The 25626-nt window shown below is 48.9% G+C and overlaps 1 protein-coding gene across 16 annotated transcripts in view; it reads right to left on the bottom strand.

The window, feature by feature from the left end:
• Positions 1-25626, bottom strand: part of Dysf (dysferlin) — a 216495-nt gene that overhangs the window by 53605 nt on the left and 137264 nt on the right. For 8 of the 16 annotated variants that reach the window (XM_029559433.1, XM_008824703.2, XM_008824706.2 and 5 more), the window contains 7 exons: positions 25088-25117; positions 23816-23845; positions 15564-15665; positions 15309-15470; positions 13340-13505; positions 12891-12967; positions 7681-7743 (listed from right to left, as the gene is read on the bottom strand). In XM_029559433.1, the coding sequence (XP_029415293.1) occupies positions 7681-7743; positions 12891-12967; positions 13340-13505; positions 15309-15470; positions 15564-15665; positions 23816-23845; positions 25088-25117 (630 nt within the window). The remainder of the gene's footprint in view (positions 1-7680; positions 7744-12890; positions 12968-13339; positions 13506-15308; positions 15471-15563; positions 15666-23815; positions 23846-25087; positions 25118-25626) is intronic. The other 8 variants (XM_008824709.2, XM_008824707.2, XM_008824705.2 and 5 more) reach the window with 1 other exon arrangement.

The raw sequence follows: 25626 nt of genomic DNA, 5'->3' as shown, positions 1-25626 counted from the left end.
AGGGAGGGAGGGAGGGAGGGAGGGAGGAAGGAAGGAAGGAAGGAGGGAGGGAAGGAAGGGGAGAGAAAGAAAGAAAGAGAGAGAGAGAAAGAAAGAGAGAGAGAAAGAAAGAACGAAGAGAAAATGAAGTTGTCAGTAAAAAGTGATTGGGGGATATGGGAGGAGTTGGAGGGGAGGGGGTGGGCACGGATTTGATCAAAACACCTTATATGCATGTATGAAATTCTCAATAAATTTTTTTACAGTTAAAAAAAAAGAACATAGATATTGTTTAAAATACAAATAAAGGAGCCAGAGAGATGGCTCCTGCACAGGACCCAGGTTCAATTCTTAGCACTAATAACCATCCATAACTCCAGTTCCAAGGGATCCAATGCCTTTCTCTGATGTCTGCAGTCATTGCATGACACAGGTGCACTTACACTAACATGTAGGCAATGCACTCATACACATAAAATAGTAAGTAAAATATTTTTTTAAAGATACAAGTGAATTCCGTGCATGGTGGCGCACGCCTTAATCCCAGCATTTGGGAGGCAGAGGCAGTCGGATCTCTGTGAGTTCAAGGCCAGCCTGGTCTACACAGTGAGTCCCAGGACAGCTGGGGCTACAGGGAGACACTGTCTCAAAAAGACAAAAAAAAAAAAAAAGATACATGTGAAATATCAAACAAAAATGGTGAAAATGTAGTAAAGCATTCTAAGTTCCTAATCATATTCTGGAAGAGGCTATGCATATAGATTAAGATTTTACTAAGTCATATGCAGGTTAAGATTTAAAGGCAGGTATGGTGGCACACGCCTAAAATCCCTTCATTCAAGAGGCTATGGTAAAAAGGTGTCAAATTAGGGTCAGCCTGGGTTACCTAGTGAGATCCCGTCTTGCACAGCAAAGAAAGAATTCTATACAAGTACAAGTTACTAAAGGAATAGAAGCAACACAGCTTTAAAAGGAAAGTGAGGGCAAATGAAAAGGAGGATTTTCCCATGTAAAAAGAAAGACAAGGGGGCTGAAGATAGAGCTCATGGGTAGCTTGCTTGCCTGGTATACTTAAGGGGCTGAGCTCAATCCTCAATACCAGAGAAAAGAGAGAGGTGAGGGGAAGGTGGAAGGAAGAAACAGATAAGACTATTAGAGTCGCAAAAGATAGCAAAAATCCAAATATACCAACAAAATGGTAGAATGATGCATTTTTAAAAACCCAGAGGTCTGGAGAAATGGTTCAGCAGTTAAGAACATGTACTCCTCTTGCAGAGAATCAAGTTTGGTTTCCAGCATCTACATAGAATGGCCCACAACCACTTGTAACTCCAGTCCCAAGAGATCTGATGACCTCTTCTGGCCTCTGGGCACCTGCACTCATGTGTGCATACCCCCACACAGACACGTACATAATTTTAAAAAATAAAATAAAGGAACCTAATTTTGAATAACACATTAACAAGTCTGTCCTAAATAGACATGTTACACGTGAAGAATTCACATTCTTCTCAGGCAGTTATAAAATCAGTCCTTTACCTGAGTTGCAAAGGTCTACACAAGTTCCAGATCAGCCAGGACTACACAGTGAGTCTTTGTCTCAAAAACAAACAGGGAGCTGGAAAGATGGCTCAGGGTTTAAGAGCACTGGTTGCTCTTGCAGAGGACCTGGGTTCAGTTCCCAGCTCCCACACAGTGGCTAACAACTGTCTACAACTCTAGTTCCAGGGGATCCAACACCCTCTGCTGGCTTCCACAGGCATTGCACGGCACAGGTACATTTACATACATGCAGGCAAAATACTCATACACCTAAAATAAAAACAAATAAGAACAAACAAAAACCACCCATTCTTCCACAGTTGATACAGAGATTCACCATAACTCAATCACAAAATCCCAAGGTTGTTTTGTTTTTCAAGAATTTGACAAAGGTGGGAGAGCTGAGGGTTAGAACAACTGCTGCAAATAAACCAGGCAAAGTAAGTACTTCCTTTACCATACAGCAACACTCATTAGAAAACTATAGGAGAAAAAGACAGTTAACTATAGTATAGAGAAAGAGAAGTGAACCCCTGGAAGGGAAGGAAGAGCCCACAGACACAGCCACTCTGCTACAAAAAGTCCAGGACACCTAAGCCAAGTTACACTTAGATCTCCATGTCCAGGCCTATACTGTGACCAATGCTTCAAAATCTGTGGCTCAAACCAAAGCTTTATACTCAATGTTCTAGAACTTGTTACACTAAAACACTTCAAGTACATGACATAGCTGTTGCTACAGACCAATGAGAAAGGGCAGAACTTTCTGTCATGAATTTAGCATGCACATCACTGGTTAGATGGTAAAAAGTAAAAACCAATCTCTACTTCACAGTTCATATGCACACACATTCACATACATACTGAGTCCAGAAGGAACAACAACGTAAGTATGAAGAGCAAAACTTCAGAACTTTTGGAAGATGGAGGGGCTGGAGAGATGGCTCAACAGTTAAGAGTGCTTGCTACTCTTGCAGAGGACCTGAAACACCCATATCAGGCAGCCCACAGCCACCTTAATTCCAACTCCACGGGACTCAACCCCCTCTTCTGACTTCCTCAGATACATAAAATTAAAAAATAATAAAAATAAACCTTTAGGGGCTGGAAAGCTGGTTCAGCGGTTAAAGGGCTGGAGAGATGGCTCAACAGTTAAGAGTGCTTGCTACTCTTGCAGAGGACCTGAAACACCCATATCAGGCAGCCCACAGCCACCTTAATTCCAACTCCACGGGACTCAACCCCCTCTTCTGACTTCCTCAGATACATAAAATTAAAAAATAATAAAAATAAACCTTTAGGGGCTGGAAAGCTGGTTCAGCGGTTAAAAACATTGGTTGTTCTTGCAGAAGACCCGGATTTGAATCCCAGCACCCACATGGCAGCTAACAACTGCCCATAACTCCAGTCCCAGGGGATCTGACAGCCCCATGCACGACATGGGTGCACTTACCTACATGCAGGCAATAGATGCATACACATAAAATTAAAATAATAAATAAAATTTTTAAAAAATAAACCTTTAAAAGTTTTTATAGAACTTTAGGAAGAGAATTGAGACAAATACGTCCTTCTAAAGGATGTTTTAAGTGAAGAAGAAAGATGAAATAATAACTCCAGCTATATATGAGAAATAAAAATGAGAAATTTCCAAGTGAGAGAGTTCAAAAATGACAGGAATATAGAAATCAAAGAAACTAACATCAGCAGAAACATTAACGAATGATTTGTTCAAAAGCAAAACAACCTTAAAATAGATGAAATGCTGTTAAGTCTAAGACAGAAAAGAATAGAAATGAAGCAAAAATACAAAGTCATTGACGAGGACGGGAACAAAGCAATGTGGTATGGCGTCTTTCACGCATGCACACATCCATCCCTCCCATGTGAAGAGGCATCAAAGCTACCAAACTGAAGAACTAGAAATTGATCAAAGCATCCCCTCAGAAACAGGGCCTGGGAACAACTTTACAAATTCATTCAGACCAGTTGCCTCTTACACAATCACATAAGACATGGAGTATTGAAAATCTCTCATTCAAAGGTCACATCACACAGCAGCATATTCAAGAAAGGATAGCAGGTATTCATCTTTTACGTCACATGGTTGTCAATCTTTTTAACATATAGGTAAATTCATATTACTATACATTTTATGCAAGACTTTTTAAATCTTATCATTTTCAACCTGTATAAATCAAATTCATAGAATGACTCCAGTTTATTGCTGAGCCTTTAAGAAACAAGAATTGGGCCAGCAAGACAGCTCAGCAGGTAAAGGCACTTGCCACCAAGCCTGAAATGCTGAGTTCAGTCCCCAAGACCTACTTGGAGGAAGGCTAGACCCAGTTCTCACTAGTTGTCCTCTTGCCTCCACATACGTAATATGGCATGTGCACACCCAGACATAAAAATAAATATACAATTTTTTAAAGTTTTTTTTAATGAACTGATGAAAAAAAGAAAGAAAGAATTCTCATTCCAGGGTTTGGGAGATGGCTCAGTGGGTGAAGCACTTGCTGTGCAAGCATGAGGATCTGAGTTCTAATCTCTAGAACTCGCATGAAGCTGAGCATGGCAGGGCACGTCTATAATTCCAGTATTCCTACAGTGAGGTGGGAGACAGAGACAGGAGCCTTCCCAGAAGGGCCAGTTAGCCTGGAGTACACAGTAGCAAACAATAAGGAGACCTTGTTTTAAACAAGGGGGAGTCAAGGACTGACTCTGAGGTCTTTGGACCTCCACACACATGCACCCACCCCCCCTACACACACACACACACACACACACACACACACACACACACACACACACACACACAAAGTTTTTTTTAGAAAGAAAATTCTCATGCCATAGCAAAGAAAGTAGAGCATGTGGAAGGCACTACATGAGTGAGAGTAATTCTAACAGTAAATCCTCATCAAGACAGCCCCAAAGAAACAGAGATGAGAAATGCTAAATAAGTAACAGCACACCTAACTCTGTAATGCTCCTTTCAAACATCCTCTGGACCAGAAGGGACAAACTCTCTACTCTCTGCCAGCCACACTAGGGCCAGACAGTGTCTGAGGAAGGCCTGCATGTAGCAGCTCCTGGCAAGCAAGCTGTGTGTGTGACCACAGCTGACTCTTCATACCCACTGCACTAATGAATAATGACATAAATTTGACAAAAACTATAAAATATCAATTTAATGCTCTCAGTTTTTTAAAAAATAAAAAAGTACAAGTAAAATAGCATAAATAAGGGAGAAGGATCTCAACTCTTAAAAGGACTACCACAGGTATTTCTGGAAGTATCACTAAATTGTTTTCAAACATTAATACAATTAAGACTAAAAATAATAGGTAATTTATGTTGGCTGTGGTCTAAAAGGAAAAATAGGAACCTCAATTCAGTGCATCGGCATCCAAAGAGGGCTCCGAACAGGTCCGCTGGAAGATGAGCATGCGCAGAGGTAGGAACCCTGAATGTGAGTACTCTGCCGCAGCTCTAGTGATCCCATCTAGCCAACTTTTCTAGTTAGCCAGCCACCTGTGTGATTATGTTGGAGACAGAGCTCCAGTCTTAGCAAGCTATAATCCTTGACTCGCTCTCCTCTCCTCTCTTCTCTTTTTCCTTTCCCTCCCCTCTCTCTTCTGCATTCTCCCCCCTCCCCTCCCCTCCCTTTGACAGACTGACTGACTGATGGGGGTGTACCCCAGGGACACAGGCTCATTACACATTTTTTAAAATATTTTATTTATTATTTTATGTGTATGACTGTATTGCCTGCATGTATGTGAGTGCACCCATGTTGTACAATGCTGCGGAGGTCAGAAGAGGGCTTCAGATTCCCCTGGAACTGGAATTAAGGACGGTGCATAGCCACCTCTGCAAGAGCAGTCGGTGCTCTTAACCACTGAGCCATCTCTCCAGCCCCTCATTATACATTTTATTATTAGAACAGTGCAAAGAAAATGATTTTGATAGCCACCAAATGACATTGATAAAATTAAACTCTCATGCCTATTTTTTTCCTTTGTGTTTATGTGTGTGTATGTGTGTGAGAGAGAAAGAAAGAGAGAGAGAAAGTGTAGTGTATGCATACATGCACAAAGCCCATGTGTTCACACAGAGACCAAAGGGGGACATTAGGTATCTTACTCTGTCACTTTCCACCTTAGTCCCTTGAGACAAAGTCTTTCTCTGGACCTGGAACTAAAATGGCTGACAGCAAGCCCTAGGTATCCTCCTGTCTCTGGTCCCTACAGATTATAGGCATGCATGGCCATATCTGGCTTTTTATAGGGGCACTGAAGATTTGAACTCAGGTTCTCATGCTTGCACAGCAAGCACTAGCCATCTCCCCAGCCCTCATCCCTATTTTTAAAGCTACTAAAAAATACTAACAACAAAATACACAATCTTGGCAAAACTAAGACAACTTGAAACAGCCAGTTGTCATCACAATTAATGAAAATGATAGAAATATTCTCATTAATTGGTGGCCTAATAATTTTCCTCACAAGCCTCTCCATTATCAAATATCATCTTGAAAAGGTGACTAAATAAGATGTAGCTATGAAGAAGAAAGTCATACTTATTTGAAGAAAACAATTTTATTCACCTAAAAGCCCAAAAGATCAACTAAGGGTCAGAACTAATGAAGGGGTTAATAAAAATAAAGTTTCAATTTAAGTAAACAAAAGTGCTGTTTCCTGGGCCGGGGAAGTAGCTCAGTGTTAATGCCTCACATGCACAAAGCCCTGGGTTCAATTCCCAGCCTGTGTAGAGGAGAGGACAAGAGAGATGGAAAGAGGGAGAGGGGAAGGGAGGGAGGGGAGAGGACAAGAGAGGAGCTGCCTTCTATTCTATTCTAGCAATACTTACAGCTATGACAGAAAGATAGAGAGAGGGGGAGAGTGAGGGAGGGAGGAAGGGGGGGAGGTGGGAAGGAAGACATTCCATTGAGACTAGTAAGAAAGGTTATAAAATAAATGCCCAGGAACAAATTAAATGGCTGGACCCATAGAAAGCAAACTGAAATAACTCTTCTAGGGACATAAAGGAGGACAGTGATGCAAGCTAACAAATTAAGAGCTTTTGAGACAGAATATCCTTATAGTTACAGTTAGCCTAGAACTCACTATGTAAACCAGGCTGGTCTCCATCTCCCAAAGTCCTGAGATTAAAGGTATACACCGCCACGCCTGACTCCCTATTTTTATAGAATATAAAAATAGTGAGAAAGCATTCACAAGCTTTAAAATGCATATTATAAAAAAGTACAGTATGATTTCAATTGTTTAAAGCTCAAAGTATAAACAAATACATAAACAATACCTAAAAACATAGGTACATCTTCACAGCCTTAACTGCGCTTGCCTTTCACTGATAGAAATGCAGATGACTTTAACTCTGCCCTACACTTTCCACATCGTCCACAAAAACTAATTCAGAAAGAATGAAAATAGGCATTGCCTCCTTCAGGAAGCCCACAAGACACCTACTACAGCCACGCCTCCCTCTGGCACTATGAATGGAATTCACCTCTGCGGCCTTCCCTCAGATCTTCTTGCTCCTTCCTCCTCCCCCAGCAGGCCACCATGGGACTTCATGCCTGCATGCTGATGGTCTTCTGCCAAAGCCCTCATCCTTAAAGAACCCACATCTTGAAGATGTTACCTGATAGATTATCCAGGCAGAAAGAAAGGAGCCCTGCTGGGAACCGAGTGCTGACACTGGCCCCCACTTGCACATCTGAAGCTGTCAGGACCCACCAAGAGTCCTCAGTCACATACACACCATTACTTGTCTGGGAGGAACCAGGGACACCAGCCTGCTGTCACCTGAAGTGGCTTTTCAGGCTCAGGTCCCAGAGTACAGAGTCAAAGCTGGAGACATCTCTTCTTCCATGGCCCTGGCAGGGCTACCAGGGACCCCAGCCCTAACACAGGTAACCAGGACTGAACCAAGCCTTAGTAGCACAGTTTAGTGATGGTGGTTCCTAAGACTCACTGCATAGGCTGCTCCACACCCCTCCATGACTGCACAGGGCAGAGACAGGAATGTTTTCCACTGAAGATCAAGAACCCCTCCTCTCCTCCCTGTCTTTTATTCTCATCCCCAGATCCCCTAGAGAAATCAAGGACCCCACAAATAGTAAGCAATACATACATGAGGACTGGATGGAGAAGATGCCAGATTAGTGGGGGTCAAACTCGACAGCCCATCTGCAAGCTACAAATTAAACATGCCGGTTAGCAACAAGGTTCTAGGACCCGATACAGGAAAGGCTGGTCAGTCCTGAGGGAGTAGGGCCCTTCATACACCTGTAGAAAGAGTGTGCACTCTCCAGTTAGTCAAGTTTGGCTCCATGGCCCTCCCAACTGTGTGACCTTGGGCAGTAGTCAGAGGAACCAACATTTCCCAGAACAACAGTGAGTCTGAATGAGATAAGTCCACACCAACCCAGTGCTGGTCTCCTATTCTGTCTCCTATTCTGACAGGAGTGTTTGTCACCACCCACTGAGCCACTCTCCCTGCCTTCCCCAATCTGGCAGCTCCAGGGACAGGCCCAATCCCACCATCCCTTCACCGGCTCCTTCAGTGGCTAATGCTACAGGATAACCAAGCAAGGGCAAAGTCCTTGTATTCTGTCCCCCAGAAGCAGGGCACCACACACTACAGGGCTCCCCAGACCTACAGGAGGGAGCCTGGAGGATCTTACAGTCCAGTCCTGCTTCCCCATCCTAGAAAAAACTTCCCATCCTGCATCCTTGCTTGCTGCCTTCAGGACTGTAAATTGAGGTCTTATGGGAGGATCTCAGATCTGCTCAGAGGCCACAGCAATGAACCAGGATGAGGGGATGAGGCTGAGGTAGGCAAGCAGCAGAATAGCAGATGAACCAGGCAGGGAGATGCCTCCTAGGCAGAGGAGCAGAGGAAGAAGAGAGAGAATGGCCAGGGAGGCAGACTCTACAGCAGCAGCAAGAGGAGGCAAGGCTGAAGAGGCCAAGGGCCAGTGGGAAGTCATCAGCTCTAGCCTCCCTCTTCAGTAATCCTGGAGCATTGGCTCTGGTAGGACTCAGAAAGAGGCAAAGGCCAGCCTCCCTTCCTGTGTGGTAGGAGCCCAGAAATACTCTCCAGAGGTCAGTAGTGGGGGCAGAGAGGCAGTAGTAGGAGCTGGGACCTGGAGTGGGGTTCGGACTCCCAGTACCCTTCCTGCTTTATGTGGAAAGTGTCACTAAGGAACCCAGAACCTTAGCCTGGCCAGGCAGGCAGAATGGAAAGTGGCAGCCAGCCAGGCCTGCTGGCCAATGTTGGGTACGGTGTGACCCCCAAAATAAACTAGTGATGCCACCTGCAGCCCCCGGCTGGCCAGAGGTGGCCCTGTACCTCCCTTTCTCAGGCCTAACCCCTTAGAGGCCTCATTGTTGTTTTGAATGCCTATCCTTTTTAGAAAGGGGAGAGGGGATCGGGCAGGTCACCAGAGCAAAAGGAACATGCAGCTAAACATAGCGCAAAAGGCCTATGCAGCTGCAGAAATTACACGTTCCCCTTCAGGCTACAGCCATAATTTGCTGCTTTGATTCTGGGAGTTTGTTTCCACCTTCATGGCGGCCCAGAGACTATAACTGGAACAGTGAACTCCAAATTAGCCTGAGCCTGAGAGCCTGGGAGCCAGCCAGCCACAGCACCTCAGCCCATGGTAAGGGGAAGAGGCCTCACCACCTTCCAAGGGTTTCTCCATGCCACCTGCCAACCATGTCCTCAGTAACATCATTCTGCCCACCTACCACACACATTCACATAAACAACACCCTACCACATATCTCTACCACACATACCTACAATACACACACACCACCTCATCACAACATACCAACTTACACACACATCCTATACACACCTTTAACATACATACACACACACACACACACACATCTAGAACCCATATATACACCCAACACCCACCTTACCACACCTCTACTACATCCACGCACCACTTTACCACAACCATACCACCTCACCACATACATTCCAACTTACCACATTTCACACACACACACACACACACACACACACCTCACCACATGTGCACACGCATGCTACACTGGAGCTGCCAGTCTAAAGCCTACACAGGGCACAGTCATACACACACACACACACACACACACACACACACACCACTTTACCATGAGCACACACACTACCCCCCCCCACTCCCCTCCCCACACCATACCCCAGCAACTGGTCTGAAGCTTGCACAGAACAGTGCCACATAGTGCAGAATAAACTGTGGCATTAATATGCAGGATCATCCTTGTCTCACTTTTGCCCTCGTGACCCCAGGGAAGAGGTCAGAGAGGCCAGGCCTTCATTCACATGTTATCTCCTCAGTCACAGATATGGGCACTGGCCTATAAGCTCCAAAAGGCCAAGCTGACAAGTTTGCCTTAAGGGTCTACTGTGAGTTATCTCCAGATTAACCATTCTTGACACCAAACAAGACTTATAGAAAGCTGGGACCACTCTAAGCTCCAGCCATTGCAATAGCATCAAGAGTCTCAGGTGACCAATTCCATCCGTGGCAGACTCGTCCCATGACCTAAGCAGGTGATGGCAATGAACCAAGAGAAGGCACAGCTGAGGGAAGAGGCAAAGGCAGAATCTGGTAAGAGTAGGACTGAGCTGGGAGGAGCTTGAGGCTAGTTCAACAGCCAGTACTTGGTGGGCAACCAGAGGGGTAGCATCAATGGTGAAACGAGCAGGCTAGTGAGACACAGGAAATGCAAAATTTGAATTATGCCAGATGGTAAGGACACACCCCAGGCCTCCTCCATAAGAACAGACTGGTCCCTCTTCCTCTTCCTGCCTCGTCTCAGGTGAGGTGAGGCCAGCCCTCCCTATATGGTACTCCTCCAAAAGCCCAGCTCCTGGTCACGCAAGTCTTTGCCCACAGCTCCAATCAGAGTGGCCATGCATTCATACAGCACACAGTCCTGGCTCTGGCTCTGGCTCTGGCTCAAGCCCAGCCTCAGTCTCCTCATGTCAGGGCCTGGAGGCTGTCCAGCTTAGGCCTCCTCATTACCTGCCTCTGGCTATGCTTGCAGCCAGCATGACCCAAACATCTCCTCCCCATTTTAGCCTGTGGACACTGAAGATACAGGGAGTAGAAATCCTTCTGAGCAGTCCTGTCCTTCCATATAGCTCAGACAGGTTGGTGAAGGGGACAGGATACAGGAGCTGGGGAAAAGCAGGCCAGAGATTCAGGCTCAACCCAGCCAAGCAGAAGAGCAAAGCAAACTTTTGTTAACATTAGTGTAGAACCATCCAAAATTTTCACTTATGTTTTCCTGTTTAGAGACATCTTTCCTTAGATCCATGCAGACAGTGAGCAAGTTATCTGTTTATCAATCCACCCATCCACCTATCCATCCACTGACCCATTCATCTATCCACCCATCCATTCATTTACTCATGTATCCATTCATCTGTCTTTCACCAATCCATTTGCCTGTCAGTCCTTTCATCCATCTTTCCTTTTGCCCATTCATCTATCCATCTACCCATCCATCTAAACATAAATCCACTCATCAATCTACCTGTCCATCCATCCCCTCCTCGATCTATATTTATCCGTCCATCCATCCATTTGTTCATCCATCTACCTGTCCACTCACCCATCCACTGATCCATCCATCCAGCTATCCACTGCATCTATACAGCTATCTACCGCATCCACCCACTCATCCACCTATCAAATCACTCATCTATCCACCCATCCAACCACCCACCCATCCATCCATCCACCTATCCATCTACTTATCCATCTACATATCTACCCACCCATCCATCTATTCATTCATCCATCTATCTACCCACCTACCCACTTATCCATTCATCCATATATCCATCCATCTACCTACTCATTGCCTATTCAGACAGATCCTCACTGAACACCTCCTCTAAGCCAGGCTCTGTGCTGGACACTGAAGACATAAAAAGAAAGGCACCCTGGTTGCTGTCCTGAGTTTAGTCCAGGAAAGATGCTGAGACCCAGAGACATGCAGGACCTAAAGCTGGTGCAGCGGCCAAGATCCTGCAGGAGAAGCTATAGCTACACCTAAGTTGAGTCTTAAAGAATGAGGAGTTGAGCAGGACAGCAGGAACAAAGGTTGCCTCGGTAGAGAGGATAGCAGTGCAGAACCTTTGTGAGTACTAGAGGCTGAGAGATGAGAGCATGGGGCTTCTGATGTTTTCTCAGAACCAGTGAAACCTTAAGAGCACAGCCTGGTTCCAGGAACAAACACTGGAAATGCTCCCCTGGAAGTAGCAGAAAGACAAGTGAGAAAGGGACAAAAAGTGGTCCTCGGTGTCATGCACGCAACTCCAGGGACAGCTTCAGAGCCAAGCTTCAGAGAAGACCGTGAGGCCAACTTAGAACCTGGCTTGCTCTCATGTGCAGAGCTAAGATTTGACAGATGGTTTGAAGAACACGGAGCACTCCTAGAATGCCACCTGTCAATCCATCCATTCATCAACTCACTCATCCACCCTCCCATCTGTCTACCATAGCCTGAGGACGTGGTGCCATCGAACAGGCTGGGAGGCTCTGCCTCAGGCAGCCTGAAGCTGAGGGAACAGTGATAGGTCAGGCATATGAGCAGCATCATGCACAGCCACAGAGGAGAGTGACGGACCACAAATTCAAGGCCTGTGCTCATGGTAGGGCTTTCTCTACCACTGTTGGGGCAAGGACTGGGTGAACTTGGCCTTATGGGATGCAAAACCCATCCAAAGCACAAGATGGGGACAGTATTCTGCTGGGTAAAAGATGCCACAGGCCTCTAGCTACATGCCTTGACATACCATGTGTTCACCCAGCAAAAGGATAACTAACTGCCTTCAGGTTGTAATGACCCTCCCTCAATCTCTCCCATTCTGGTCTCAGAGGTGAGGGATGGAGAAAGATGTGTTATGGTCCTAGACAGCCTCCTTTCTCTAAGCTGCCTCAAAGGGACTGGCCAAGCACCAGCCCACAGAAGAATCTCCCCCTAAAGAAGATACATATACTCCCTCCCATCTCCCTTCCCACTGAGAAGCCTTCAGTGTAATCCCAAGGCAGATGGCTCATTTTTCTCACGTCCAGGAGAAAGGTTGTGTTCTTGCTCTGAGGATTACATATCCCCTTCTCCAGCTAGACTGAAAGCTCCCACCAATGTCCTTCCATCCAGCAGCACCAAGCCCCCAGAGGGTAGAGGTAGATGGGCATAGTCACTGTGTGATAGTAAAGGGTTGGGAAGAGCTAGAGGAGATGAGGTAGCGAGGACAAAGGGGAAAGTGAAGGGAGAGAGAGGAGGCTGCCATCTTTCTTATCCTACCTGGACAGGGATGAGAGGCTCCTTGTCGTCAATGTCAATAAGCACATCTTCCCCAGGGCTAAGTAAGCTCACGTCATCTGCAGGGGCAGCAGGTTCATACCTGTGAGGAGCTCAGCCAAGAGACTGTGACTGGACCAATCAGCCCCCACCTCTCACACCCTGGTCACAGGTGTTTCTCTCCTCCCTTGGTCCTTCCCTTTCCTGATGCTACTTCCTCACCTTCCTCACCTTCTCTGCCTCCTAATCCTCTCTTTTCCCCCTCACAATTCCCTCTCCCTGCATTGTCTCCCTGCATCTCCCTCCCTCTCAGCTCTTCCCTAATCCCCCCCCCCATTTTGAGCCATGCTCCGCAGCTCCCATAGGTATGGTCATTTGCTCCAGGTGAAAGGGAGGAAGGGAGGGCCTCCACCTTTGACCCAGTTCAGCAAATGTCACTTCTCATCCTATACCTGGGCCACCCTGTGGAGATGGACTCTCAGTTGAATAAGGGTTACACAGGAAATTCTCCAGAGAGCGAATGGTGCACTGGCCCACCACGGGCCGGCGACCAAACTGGCGGTTATCGATGACCTTGACCACGATCGGGGGACAGTAGAGGTCCTCTCGAGGCAACATCTGGATAAAGACAGGGAATCTCTGAACATGGGTCTTAACTCATCTCTCAGAAGTCTCAGGGGAGAGATACGAGAAGGCCATCATGGGCAGGTCCAAGAAACAGGGAGTGAGTCTGAACCCACAGTCTGCAACGGGTCAAGAGGCAAACCAGTGGGGCAGAGGTCGTACACCTTTGTGCCTACCCTTGACTGCTGTGTGTGGAGGCTGGCCTCTCTGCAGCTTTACCTCCAAACATACCCTGCTCTGCCTGTCTGAGCCAGCCTACTTTCCCTAAGCCTGCAATGCCTGGGGAAAGAGGGGGAAGGGGAGTTGGGCTGCAGCTCAACTTTTCTTACAGACAGTCCCCCCCAAGTGGATACTCAAGAGTTGGCTTGCAGACCCAGATTCTTCTCCCCCCACCCCAAAAGCACTTTGAACACAACTTGAAATAATTTATATGCTCTCCTTCAGTGGCGTCTTGGCTCAGCCAAGAAGAGAGGCTCCTGTTGACAGCCACCGGGCCTGGAATTTCTATAGTTCTTTCATCTTGCAAACCATTTTCCTTTCCTCAGACTTGCCTTGCTGGCCACTGGGCCCAGGCAGTCCAGAGAGCTGGATCTAGGGGCTAAGTACTGGAGTACTGATGATCAGGGGACCAAGGTTTAGGAGGCCAAGGACTGAGGGACAAGGGGCCTGAGGGCTGGGGGCTCAAAACTAAGGACCGGGGAGGGGGCTAAAGACTGGGAGGCCAAGAGTTGGAGGGAAACAGCCAAGGGCTGAGGGTTGAGCTGGGACTAAGGACGGGAGGGCTGGGGAGTCTGGGGCTGAGGGACTGGGGGTACGAAGGCTAGGACTGGGGAGGGAGGCAGTCAGGGGCTGGGGGACTATGCCAGGGCCTCAGTGAGGGAGCCAGGGCTGAAAGCTGGGAAGGTAGAGCTAGGAAACTGATGGTTGGGGTGCTGAGAGGCTGGGACTGAGGACTGGGAGCCAGGGCTAAGGACTGGGAGCATGCACTGAGGACTCAGGAGCCAGGACACTGAAGGTTTGGGGATGAAAACTGGGGGATCATAGACTGGGAAACTGGAAAGGCTAGGGGTAAGGGTTTTGGAGCTGAAAACTAAGGGGATCGAGAGCACTGGGGAGGTGAGGACCTGGCAAGCTGAGAACTCGGGACCAAGGCTGCAGGAGCTGAAGACTGAGGAGCTGGGGGATGGCTAGGGGCCCAAAGGCTAGGGGCCCAAAGGCTAGGGGCCCAAAGGCTAGGGGGCTGGGGGTTAGAGCTGAGGACTGAGGGCCAAGGGCTGGGGGCTGCTGGGGACCAGAGTCAGAATTCTTGGGGCTGAGGAATAGGGAGCTAAGAATAAGAGAGCAGGGAGAACCAACAGCTGAGGGATAGGAAATTGGGGAGGGGGGGCCTGAGGACCAGGAGCTGAGGAACTGGGGGCTGGGGGTTGAGGGTTGCTCTGCAGGGCTCAGGTTGAAGTAGGACCAGGCAGGGAAGCTTGGGAGGAATGGCTGAAGGTCAGCCCTGGAGGATCACTGGGGAGAGCCCCTGGGGATGGAAGCCTAGCATGAAGAGATTGAAAATGGATCCTGAGGCTTCTGCTGACTCAGGGCCAGGCATGAGGTAGAGGTGGCCATGTGACTGCACATAGGATGAAGGCCTTTATTAAGGAGAGGAAGACTTCCTCCTTGTAGTCACAGTTAAGTGAAGTATAGAGATTATATAACCCTCACATCTGGGCTCTCCAGGGAGCTAGAGACAAACCCAGGGGCTGCTGGGATCATGAGACTACAAGGGAGTGAAAGGGAGGTAGGGCTCACCACTTCCATGAACAGGGTGCAGACATCGAAGTTGGGGTTCTTCCGGAGATTTCTGATGACACAGGACTGCACTGTCTGACCTCCACACTCCACCATGAGGCTAGGGGAGGAGATGCTGGCCATCTGATAGCTCTTCATGTTCCGAAGGCCCCAGGCCAGGATCTGGAGACAGAGAAAGGGGACAGTGGCTAGGCAAAACTGGGACAGGAAGGGGAAAGGCCAGGCCTGCAGCCCCTGCCCGGCAGCCAAGCTCACCTCAATGGCCGTGCGCTGGAGAGCCGGCTTGATGTTCTGGGGAACCATGTAAATGTTGGCCTCCCTCTGGGGTGGCGGGTAGGGCAGGTCTGTGTCCTCCGACTGCAGGGGACAGCAAATGGAAGAGAGTCCCACGGTGGAATGAAGACCAAGCCAGCAGGGTAAGAAAGGACAGGCAAGCAGGGCAAAAGGTAGTGACATGCGTTGAGAGACAGGAACAGAAAAGCACAAAGCCCAAGGGAACCCAACAGGCAGCACAAAGGAGCCAGGTCAGCCTCAACCAGGACTGTCCTGTCCAGGATCTGAATACACATGCCTTTGCACAGGGCTGAGGCTCTCCTCCCACAACATGGGCTCCAAAGCACCACTGAGACACTAGGGTCTACCCCTCTACAACACATGCATGTGAGCACATACGTGCATACACTCATACGCTGACACATGCATACACACCCTCCCCCTCCATCTTGACCATCCACTTCAGTCTCTCAGTCACCTTCCCCACCCTAACTCTCCTGCCCCCCTGGCTCATACACACCTGGATTTCTACCCCTACCTCTAGACCCAGACACTTTTGAGCCCCAACCTTGTTTGCCACATCCGTCCCCCCAAAGAACAGAGCATGCATGGGGGAAGCCAGGAAGAACAGAGCAATGGCAAATAAGGCATGGGATCATAGCCACTGTCCTCACAAGATATGGGATATGTGGCCACCATCCTCTGCACTCCAGAGAAGGCTCCCTCACCATGACAGACCAAAGATGAGTGAGGCACGTGGCAACACTGGCCTGCTATGGGGTTTCCAGGAAGACTTGGGCAGGAAGCCCCTGGCATCACTAAGAGCCACACAGGGGGCAGCACAGAGCAACAGAGGGAAGCACAACCTCAGGTTAGTGAACTCTAGTGGTGGTGGACACTAGCTCTACCATCCACCCGGCTGTCTGGCCTTTCTGTCACTTAGCTTCTCCATGTATAAAAGTCAGTCTCTAACCAGTTAGTATGAGAGCTGAGATGTTCATGCATACATGTTCAGAAGAGTGTCTTCAACACATGAACACTCCCTAGTCATGCTAGGGGCACTTGTGGCAATTAGAGTAAGATGTCCTTTTCTTAAGACTCTTTACTCCATGGCAGAAAATCATATTTTATGAGTTTATTAGGCCAAGACACTTTACTGCCACCTACTGGGAAACCTTTATAATAAATACAAATATAGACTGCTAGAAATTGCACCCTTTTAGAGTCCTTGTGCAGTTCCCAAACTACACCGCCACACATGGATGCCTTAATGTTAAGGAAAAGTTAACTATCATCAAAGGGACTGTGTTTGATGCTTTAATAAGCATCAGAATAGTTCAGTTTATCCTCCAACTGAAAGAATGATATATCTAGACAGTGGTGAACACGAATGGTGAGAGTGATGGGAGCAAAGAGAAAGACCAGCTTTCTCCTGCCTGCATTAAACTTCATGGCAACTCATGCCACCTCTCCTGCCCAGTGACCACTGGTGGTGTCATACCGCCCTGACTCCACAACAGCAAGGAGGTCGAGTCTAGGACCAGACAGCCCTGACTCTAATGTTAACTCTGCCGCTTCCTAGCTGTGTGATCCTGGGCAGATTACTCAGTGTGGGTGACTCCGTGTAAAGACTGGGAGTAATAATATGCTTAACAAAGTCACTCTGAGAATTAAATGAGAAGATGAATGTGAGCAGATGGCACCTAATGAATGGCATGACTGTAATTACCACTGCCATTGCTGTCCAGCATCGGCACCAAGGTTTTTACAACTGGTGTTGGGATTGCTCTTCCCAGGGTCATTCAAGGAGAGCTGCCAGAAGCACCTCTCAGAACAATATTGGCACAATATTGGCTTTATAAATCCCTTTAAGTTATCAGGGCATAACGTAGGAACTGGTCAGTTTGACTTAAGCTCACTGCAGGTAACACTGTGGGAAGGGCCTATAGAAGGGTGACAGACAGAGCTGCCTCAGTACACACCTGCAGGGGAGCTATGCCCACCACAGAGCCCAAGAGATTTGCTCCCAGAGAGCACATGCAGTCACTACAGAGGCTGGGCTGCTAACTGATCCTGGGTACCCATGTGAAATCTGCACCAGTTGCAGGAGATTATGTAGTTGGGGTGGCCTAGTTAAAGTGTCATGCTTTATGGCCTGTTCATGGTCTCTCATAGCTGATGCCCTGTCCACTATGGGGACCAAGGCCAAAAAGAAGGGCAACAGGAAGGGATAAGCCCCAAACTTTGCCAAGTAAGGAGGCAGGACCATCTTCCTCACCCAGCCACCACAACTTTCTATAATCACCAAAGAAAGCTCAGTCAACACTGGGCTGTCTGCTCTAAAGCTTTCCTTCAGCTCCATGGTGACAGTATTTCTCTAAGTGCTGAGGACCAGGGACCTCACATCAGGAGCTCACTCCCCAGGAGGTCAGAGGCATGGAGCTGAGCAGGGTAAGTGCTAATACCATTTGGAAGAGGTCCTGCAGGAAGAAGGCAGGAGCACACAGCTGTGCAGCCAAGCCCATGAATGCAGGAGGAAGAGAAGCAGAGACACAGATTAGATGACATCCTGGGGCCACTTCCTCAGCATAAGGCCACACACTCATCCCAAGGCCGTCTGTGTCCACTGTACTCCACAGGCTTCCCACAACATTCCTGCCCTATGCTCTTTGCTGCAGTTTTCTGGGACCCTTGTCTAGGTGGCCCAGTCTGCAAGGCATCACATGGTGCCCTGGTGCCATGCATGCCACACTGCCCATTCCAGAGCTGTGACTGTGTACCAGATCCTCAGTGCTCTCTAGGTCCCTGACCCCATTCCAACCCAGTCCGTCAAGATCCCTTGCCCCTAGCTCTTTCTTTTCCATTCCAGGGCTGTCCATTCACCCACACTCTTTTCTGAGTCTCCTCATCAGCCCTTCCTCTCTCCTCTCTGGCTGCCTCTCTCCCCAATTTCTCCATCCTCCTCTTCTATGACCTTCCAACCCCTTCCCAGGAAAGTTCCCTCCAAGTCAATCGTTGCTCAATCCAAGGACACTTATGGGTTCTTACCTCTCCCACCTCTCAACAGTACCTGCCCAGCTGGCCTTGGTGTCCCTCCTAAAGCTACCTGTCCAGTTCCTCACTGCAGCCCATTCTTCCCCTCAAGGATGAGCATTCCCTGGTGGCCCCACCAAGCTCCTTTAGCTCCTAAGCGGTCTGCTCCCTCCACCCATCCTAAGCCTCAGGGCCCCATTCCTAGCATCCTTCCTCTTACACTTAACTTTTCCATTCTTTTTGTTTGTTTGTTTTGTTTTTTTGAGACAGGGTCTCATTATGTAGCTCCAGCTGGCTATATAGACCATCCCAGAGTACTGGGATTAAAGGCATACACTACTATGCCCGGTGAAGATTACATTCTTTGCTCATATCCACCTCCCATAAAGCCCCTGCTCCATTCAAATGTCAGCTCAGAAACTGGCCCATTATTCACTGAGACAACAAAGAAAAAAAATTCTATTTTACCTTTATTCCCACCCATCCCTATGTCTCTCAATCTCAATGTCTCCTAAGGGGCTGGAAAGATGGCTCAGTGGTTAAGAACACTGGTTGTTCTTGCAGAAGACCCAGGTTCGAATCCCAGCACCCACATGGCATCTAACAACTATCTGTAACTCCAGTCCCAGGGGATCCGACAGCCTCTTCTGACCTCTGCGGGCATTGCATAACCTACATGCAGGCAACACATGCATACACATAAAACGAGAAAAAAAATTTTTTTTAATTTAAAAAAAATTAAAAATCTCAATGTCTCCCAATGTCAATGTCTCTCAATGTCTCTCTCCCTTTCCATATGTTTTCTTTCCATGCCTCAGGCCAGCACCAGCACTCTCTCCCACCTGTATCCCTCAGAGGTCCCCTCCCTGGTCTCCTTGCATCTCATGTTGCACAGAGCCTCAGTTAACAAAGCTTACTTGGACTCTTAGAGCAGGGTGTGTTTTGAGAAATGTTACTGAAATGTTCCCACACACTCAAGATCCCCTCATCCTCTAGCTACTCTAACTTCTCTCACCACATGGATTTTTCACTCCAGGGTCTTGAAGAGTGATTAGCCACCTCTGGGATGTATTCACCCTGCCCTTCTCAGCTCTAGCAAGTGGCAGGAGGCATTGTGCTCTCTTCAGCCTGAAGACTCAGCACTCGCTATCCATCTGTCTGGAACACAGTTGATCCCTCTTCATCTGGGCAGTTTCTGTTTGGACTCTGCATGTTATTTGAATCTTCCCTGGTGCCTTGAGAGTATGTATCAATGCCTCCATGGCTCCCAGAGCCCCTGTCACTCTTCCTTAATCCCACTGAAAGGCAAGTCACCCACACCATCTGTCCATGTTCCTAGCTAACCAGCAGCTCTGAGCTTACTAAATCCCCAGCTGCTACTGGGGGAGGAGAAGGTAGAGGTAAGACAGGAGGCTGAGCCACAGAAGTGGTTCCCCTTACCCATGTTGCCACCCACTCCGCCATCCTTACGTCCTCACTGGGCCAGCTAGCCATGCCTGCTCACTACCCATTGCTGAGACAGCATCCTTTGATGCCTTCTGGAACTTAACACAGCCTTTAGGGCCTAGCTTAAGCACTCCCCTTGCCAGGAGATCTCTCCAAACACTCCATAAATTTCTTATAACTCTGACATCTTTTAAACCTAAGTGACCCTCGTAACACACATGCACCCCTAGTTCTGATGGTCTCAACTGTCCTTTGTTCATCTCAGAGGAGGGAGCCAGGGGCCTAGGCCACATGGCCAGCTCCTGAGCCTCAATTTCTTCTGGGTTCAGCTAACCTAGCCCAATGTTGTTCATCCAGGAGAGTCAGGGTACTGCACCCTCACCAGAACTGAACAGCGTATCAGCATAGCCAGGTAAGGAAGGGTATAGTCTGCAAGAGCAACTGGATATCTGATTTTTTGTTGCATGAGCGAAAGGGACTCTGAGGACCCCAGGCCTCAAGGGAAGTCATACCATATAAGCTCAAGAGAGCCACATTGGCCCAACCTTTTCTATGCCTACCCTACATACAAGGCAAAGCTAGGGTCAGCCACTAGTGAGATCCACAAGTGTACAAAGCATTGATCAAGCCAGCTCAGACTCAGGTCTCCAGGCAGGGACAATCAAGGGTCTCTCCCATCAGCAGAAGCCATCTTTAGGTCCTTTTCAGTCTGTATGTCCCATAGCCAGTTCAGCACAGGAACCTGAGGCCCTAGCAAGCTAGACAGATGCTGCATCTCAGGACAGTGAAGGTATTGATAAGCTTCAGCAGCTACCTAGACCACCCTGTCCCCAGTAGCCCTCAGACCCCCCACCTCATCCAGGGGAGACACATCCTGGTTCCTTGGGGAGCTGCAGGCAGGGGGCAGCCAGGCAGCAGAGGCTCCATTGTCTGCCTGCCCCACCCAACTGGTGAGGAACAACATGCTGGTCTAATTACACTTCCCAGGAAAACAGTGTTTCAAATTAAGGCCTTGGGGGAGGAGGGGGATGGGGAGCCACTGGGCTTATTTTCCTGATTACAAAACACCAAATTGTTCTTTCTAGTGGATGTTGGGGTACAAGAGGTATACCCTGCCACCGCCTAGATTTGGAATGGTGTCTGGGGTGACATCTGGTTCACCCACCAACCTGACAGTGAAAATAGCTCAGAAGTATATGATGCTTTCTACCAGGGCATTCCTTACCTTGAAGCAGGAGGAAAGAGGCCTGACCCTGTCCTTTGGGTGGTCATGGGGGAGATCCCCTAAGGGGAGATCTTCCTCTACATGTTCCCAGTGCTAGGAGCCCACTAGTAAGGAACCCCTTCACCTCTCCTGACACGCGTGTGTGCTTGCATGTTCTCGCCAGCCTACCCATGCACACATGCTCACACGTGCACGCGCACATTCACCAGTTCTAAGGAAATCTAAAATTGCAGTTTCTTTGAACTCATTCCCCTTGGCAGCCTGAACTGCCTTTGTTCTCCAGACCAAAAAAATAAATAAAAAAGAAATAAAGAAAAGAAAAGAAAGAAGAGGAGGACTGCAAGAGAAGGAAAAGACTAGGGAGGGCACAGGGGAGGAATGAGACACCAGGGAGAGTGGGAAAAGGCTCAAAGAACAGGGAAGACAAAGGGACCCCCTGACACACACATTCTCCATGAGGGCTCAAGTCCTCAGAACCCTACAAATCTCCCATCACACAAGGCAACCTGGCTACTCCACCTAGAGACCCATAGGCAGAGAGCCTGGGAGAGGGGCTCTTGTGAACGCCACGCTATCCCAAAGCAGTGCCTGGTCCACAGCCCACTTCCCAACTCTGCCTGCCAATTCCTTCCTTCAAACTAGCTCAGTGCACCCTCTTTCAGGAAGCTACCCTCTGTCCTGCACCAAAAGCCCTTTGCAGGGGCAGCCAGCCCCATATCTCATTCATAGGCATTTAGGTGTCACAGAGGCCACGTGTGGCTGTCCATGCCTGGCTATGCTAGGAGAGAGGCACTCCCCATTTAAACCGCCTTCAGAGTCACTAGCCCATTTGTTCCCCCTGGTCCAGCTCCAGCAAATGCCCACAACTGCAACTGTCTCAAAAGTCTCAACAGACTCTCCCCCAGCCCTGGGTCCTCAGACCTCATACCTTGCAGGACAGAGCTCCCTATCACACCATGCTCCCTCTGCTTCCAGACTCCCAGAGTGGCTGGCATGCTCTGCACAGGGACTGAACTGGGAGCCTGGGAGAAACTGAACAGGTGACTCAGGCAGGCACTAGGCCACCATGAAGAGGACAGAAAAACCCTGCTGGGGCATCGGGCTTTTTGTAGAACCAGAACAGCAGAGGGACTGACCTGTCTCCACTCAGCCTCTGGGGAGCCTTTAAACCTGAATAGGGGCTGGAAAGATGGCTCAGTGGTTAAGAGCACTGGTGGGTGCACTTACACACATGCAGGCAATATATTCATACACATAAAATAAAAATAATAATAAATACTTTTTTAATAAACACTGAATAGGACCCAAGGTCTTGGCAGCCTTCAGTCAGGGAAGTGAGCTGAGCTCAGGGGCCCAGGGTTGGGCAGGCACCCTCTGGGATGAGGAATCTTGGGGGACTGGTCACCTCCCGGAGCCTCAGATTTTTTGAACATGCTGGCTTGGCCCTGTCTATGCCCAGCAAACTCCCAGGATACTCACTCTCCCTTGACTCTGCTGACCAAAGGAGGCCTCAGCCCAGGGCCTGGCCAGCCCTGGTTCTGGACCTAAGCTGCAGTTCTGATTTGCTTGCTAACAGCCAGGCCACAGCCACATCCCCACCCTGAACAGCCTCTGCTGTTCCATATGACACATCCGGTCATGAAGGATTCTGACTCTGTAATAACTCATCCCTGGGCTTGGTCCTCTTCAGCATAAGCTGTGGGTTTTGGCCAGGGCTCTGCTGCCCCTTCCAAATCGGCAGTCTCTCCGCATGGCCGCCAGAAGCAGGAGGCTGCCTGTCAGGCACAAAGAGAGCCAGCAGCAGTTGGCCCCTACCTAGGCCTGGGAGTGAAAGGAAGTGAGGCAAGGGGCAGGGAGCCTACAATCCCACATCCTGGTTGATCCTCCTCTTCAAGTCCAAATTGCACCGAAAATGTCAAGTGGTATCCACTCTCAGCCCAGCCCAAGGAGTCCCTGACAGAAAGTAGATGCCCTTTTCCTGCTTTCTCTCTGTCCAGGGTTCCTCTTCCTGTCTCTTACCCAAGCTTCTGCCCCTAGCTCTTCACAGATACACAGAGGCCCCCAGGGAACATGTTTCCCACCCCAAGCATATGACACGCTACATGCATATGCCAACTTCCTCCATCCCTAGGAGCCCCCTGGCCATCCCATTTTCCAAATGAGAAAGATCCCATACTGTGCCCTGCTCCTTGGACCAAAGCCGTGTGCCTCCAACCGTCTACCTCAGTGCTTTGTCAAAGTCTGGCTAACATTGCCTCTACCACCAGAAAGGCTTCCTTGGCTACTCTGGCACTTGCTGAACATTTTATTCTTGAAAATATGCCACCTGGTTTTCAAGCAGATAGAACTCAGTATTACTGTCTACGTGGTCTGGGTGAGTTTGGACTCCCAAGAGGGCATCAAGCCTCTGGGGCTAGAATCGTCCCCAGTATATAACCTAGGTAGCCACGGCTCTGCACTGAGCACAGGTAATAAAATCTAAGCCAGCCCTCTGTGTCTGCCATCCACCCCAGCCTTGGGCCCAGCTCACCTCATCCAGGATCCGTGAGGTGTCCTGAATCTGGGATGTTCCACATCCAGGGGCAGTAAGGAAGCCAGGGGAAGCAAAAGGTCTACATTACTAATTGGAAGTACTGAGTGACCCAGAGACGGCACCCTGTGAGGCATCCATAAAAATCACTCCCACCAAAGGTCAGCATGCTGGCTCCCTGGCCATCGTGCTCCCAGATAAAGAAGGGACAATAGGCCTGCAGCCAGAGGGAGCCATGAGAAAGAATAAATGAAGCCCAAGCCTGGAGTCTGGTCCTCTCGAGTAACAGGAAGAAGGAGGGTGACAGGCAGTGGGAGGAATCTGGGCCCCTGCAGTGCCCCCTAATGAAGGAACCAGGCCTCAGATGAAGCTGTAGAAATGCAGGGGCATGTTGGTTTAGGGAGCCATGGAGAGCCAGAGTCCCCAGGGCTGGCAGAAATAAGAGCTCCATTTGTATAGGATGAGGGGCGCTGGTGAGAGGGGGTAGGGAGAAGAAGCAGGGGTGGGTGGGAAGGGGTGACAAAGAAGGTTTTGTGTGGTTAGAACCATCTAGACCTCAATGTAGCATGCCACATAAAGGCAACTGAGGCATCCCAACAGCTCAAGGAGCTGCAGCTCAGCCTGGCCTGGACCAGAAAAAAAAAAAGGATTAAATAAGCCAGAGAGCTGACACAGGTTTTCTACCAGGACTTCATCAGAAGCTGCAAGAGGCTGAGTGAAGTGTGGGGTGTTGGGCCTCACCCTCAGGACTAGCCTGACAGGGGAATGGAAGTGGACCCAGAAATGGGCATTTCTTCTAATATCTGGCCATTCCAGACCCTATTTTGGGGCTGAGCCTGTGGTCTTCAGCCTGGGCTGTATGTTGAAGGTCAAAGGCAGTATTGAAGGCCAAAGGCAGCATTGAAGGCCAAAGGCCAAAACCCTGAGCCTGGGCTGCACCCCTAGAGACTGAAACCCTATGAATGTTAAAACCACTCCAGTGAGATAATGCCCAGGCCAGCCCAGAGCACCTCTGCAATCTGGAGCCCATGATACTTGGCCATCTCTGGAGAGAAGGGCAGATGGGGTATGTACTGGTTTGGGAACCCCTGAGTAAGATGAGGACCTCAGTTTTCTGCCATCTTCTCTGAGGCCCCACTGAGCCTTCCTCTGTACAAAGGAGCTTCCTGGGGACACAGGTAGGCTATGGCAGGACCTGCTAGCTGCCCTCCTAAGCCAAGAGAGTTCTGAAAATGCAGGGAGGCTGGAGGGAAATATAAAAGCAAGACTCACCTCAAAGCCAGGCATATGGTGGATGGCTGGCTAAAGTGGAGGGAAAAAAGACATTGGTCACATGCTCCTCGCCCAAGGCCTTAGCTCCCTCATTTCCACCCTGGCCAGGCAAACACATGAAGCACCACCCAATACCCATGGCCTTGCCAGGGAGCAGATAGGCCAGGGCTGCAGACTGTTTAAAGCTGAGCAGACAGTGAGCTGGGTTCTTCTGAACACCTCACTAAGAGTGGCCCTCTGTGCAGCTTACACACAGGGTTCATGTGGCATCCGTGGCAAGCTTGAGGATGAAGCTCGAAAACAGTCTCGTATTTAATAGCAGGGCCCTGGCTGCCAGGGCCACAGCCAGGATCCTGCCCTTACCTGTCCCCAGTTTCTCACTCATGGCACCTGAGACCCTATGACCAGGCTGCACAGGCCTTCCTCCCAGAAATCACAACAAGGAATGACCCAGAGAAGCAAAAACACAGTGGCCAGAGGACTCGGGATTTCAAGAAGTCATCAGACTACCCCGAGATGAAACATCCTGTCATGGGGAT

Source organism: Nannospalax galili, unplaced genomic scaffold (assembly GCF_000622305.1).
Source record: "Nannospalax galili isolate Female #2095 unplaced genomic scaffold, S.galili_v1.0 scaffold389, whole genome shotgun sequence".
Classification (NCBI taxonomy): domain Eukaryota; kingdom Metazoa; phylum Chordata; class Mammalia; order Rodentia; family Spalacidae; genus Nannospalax; species Nannospalax galili.
This window is presented reverse-complemented; position numbering and strand designations above follow the sequence as displayed.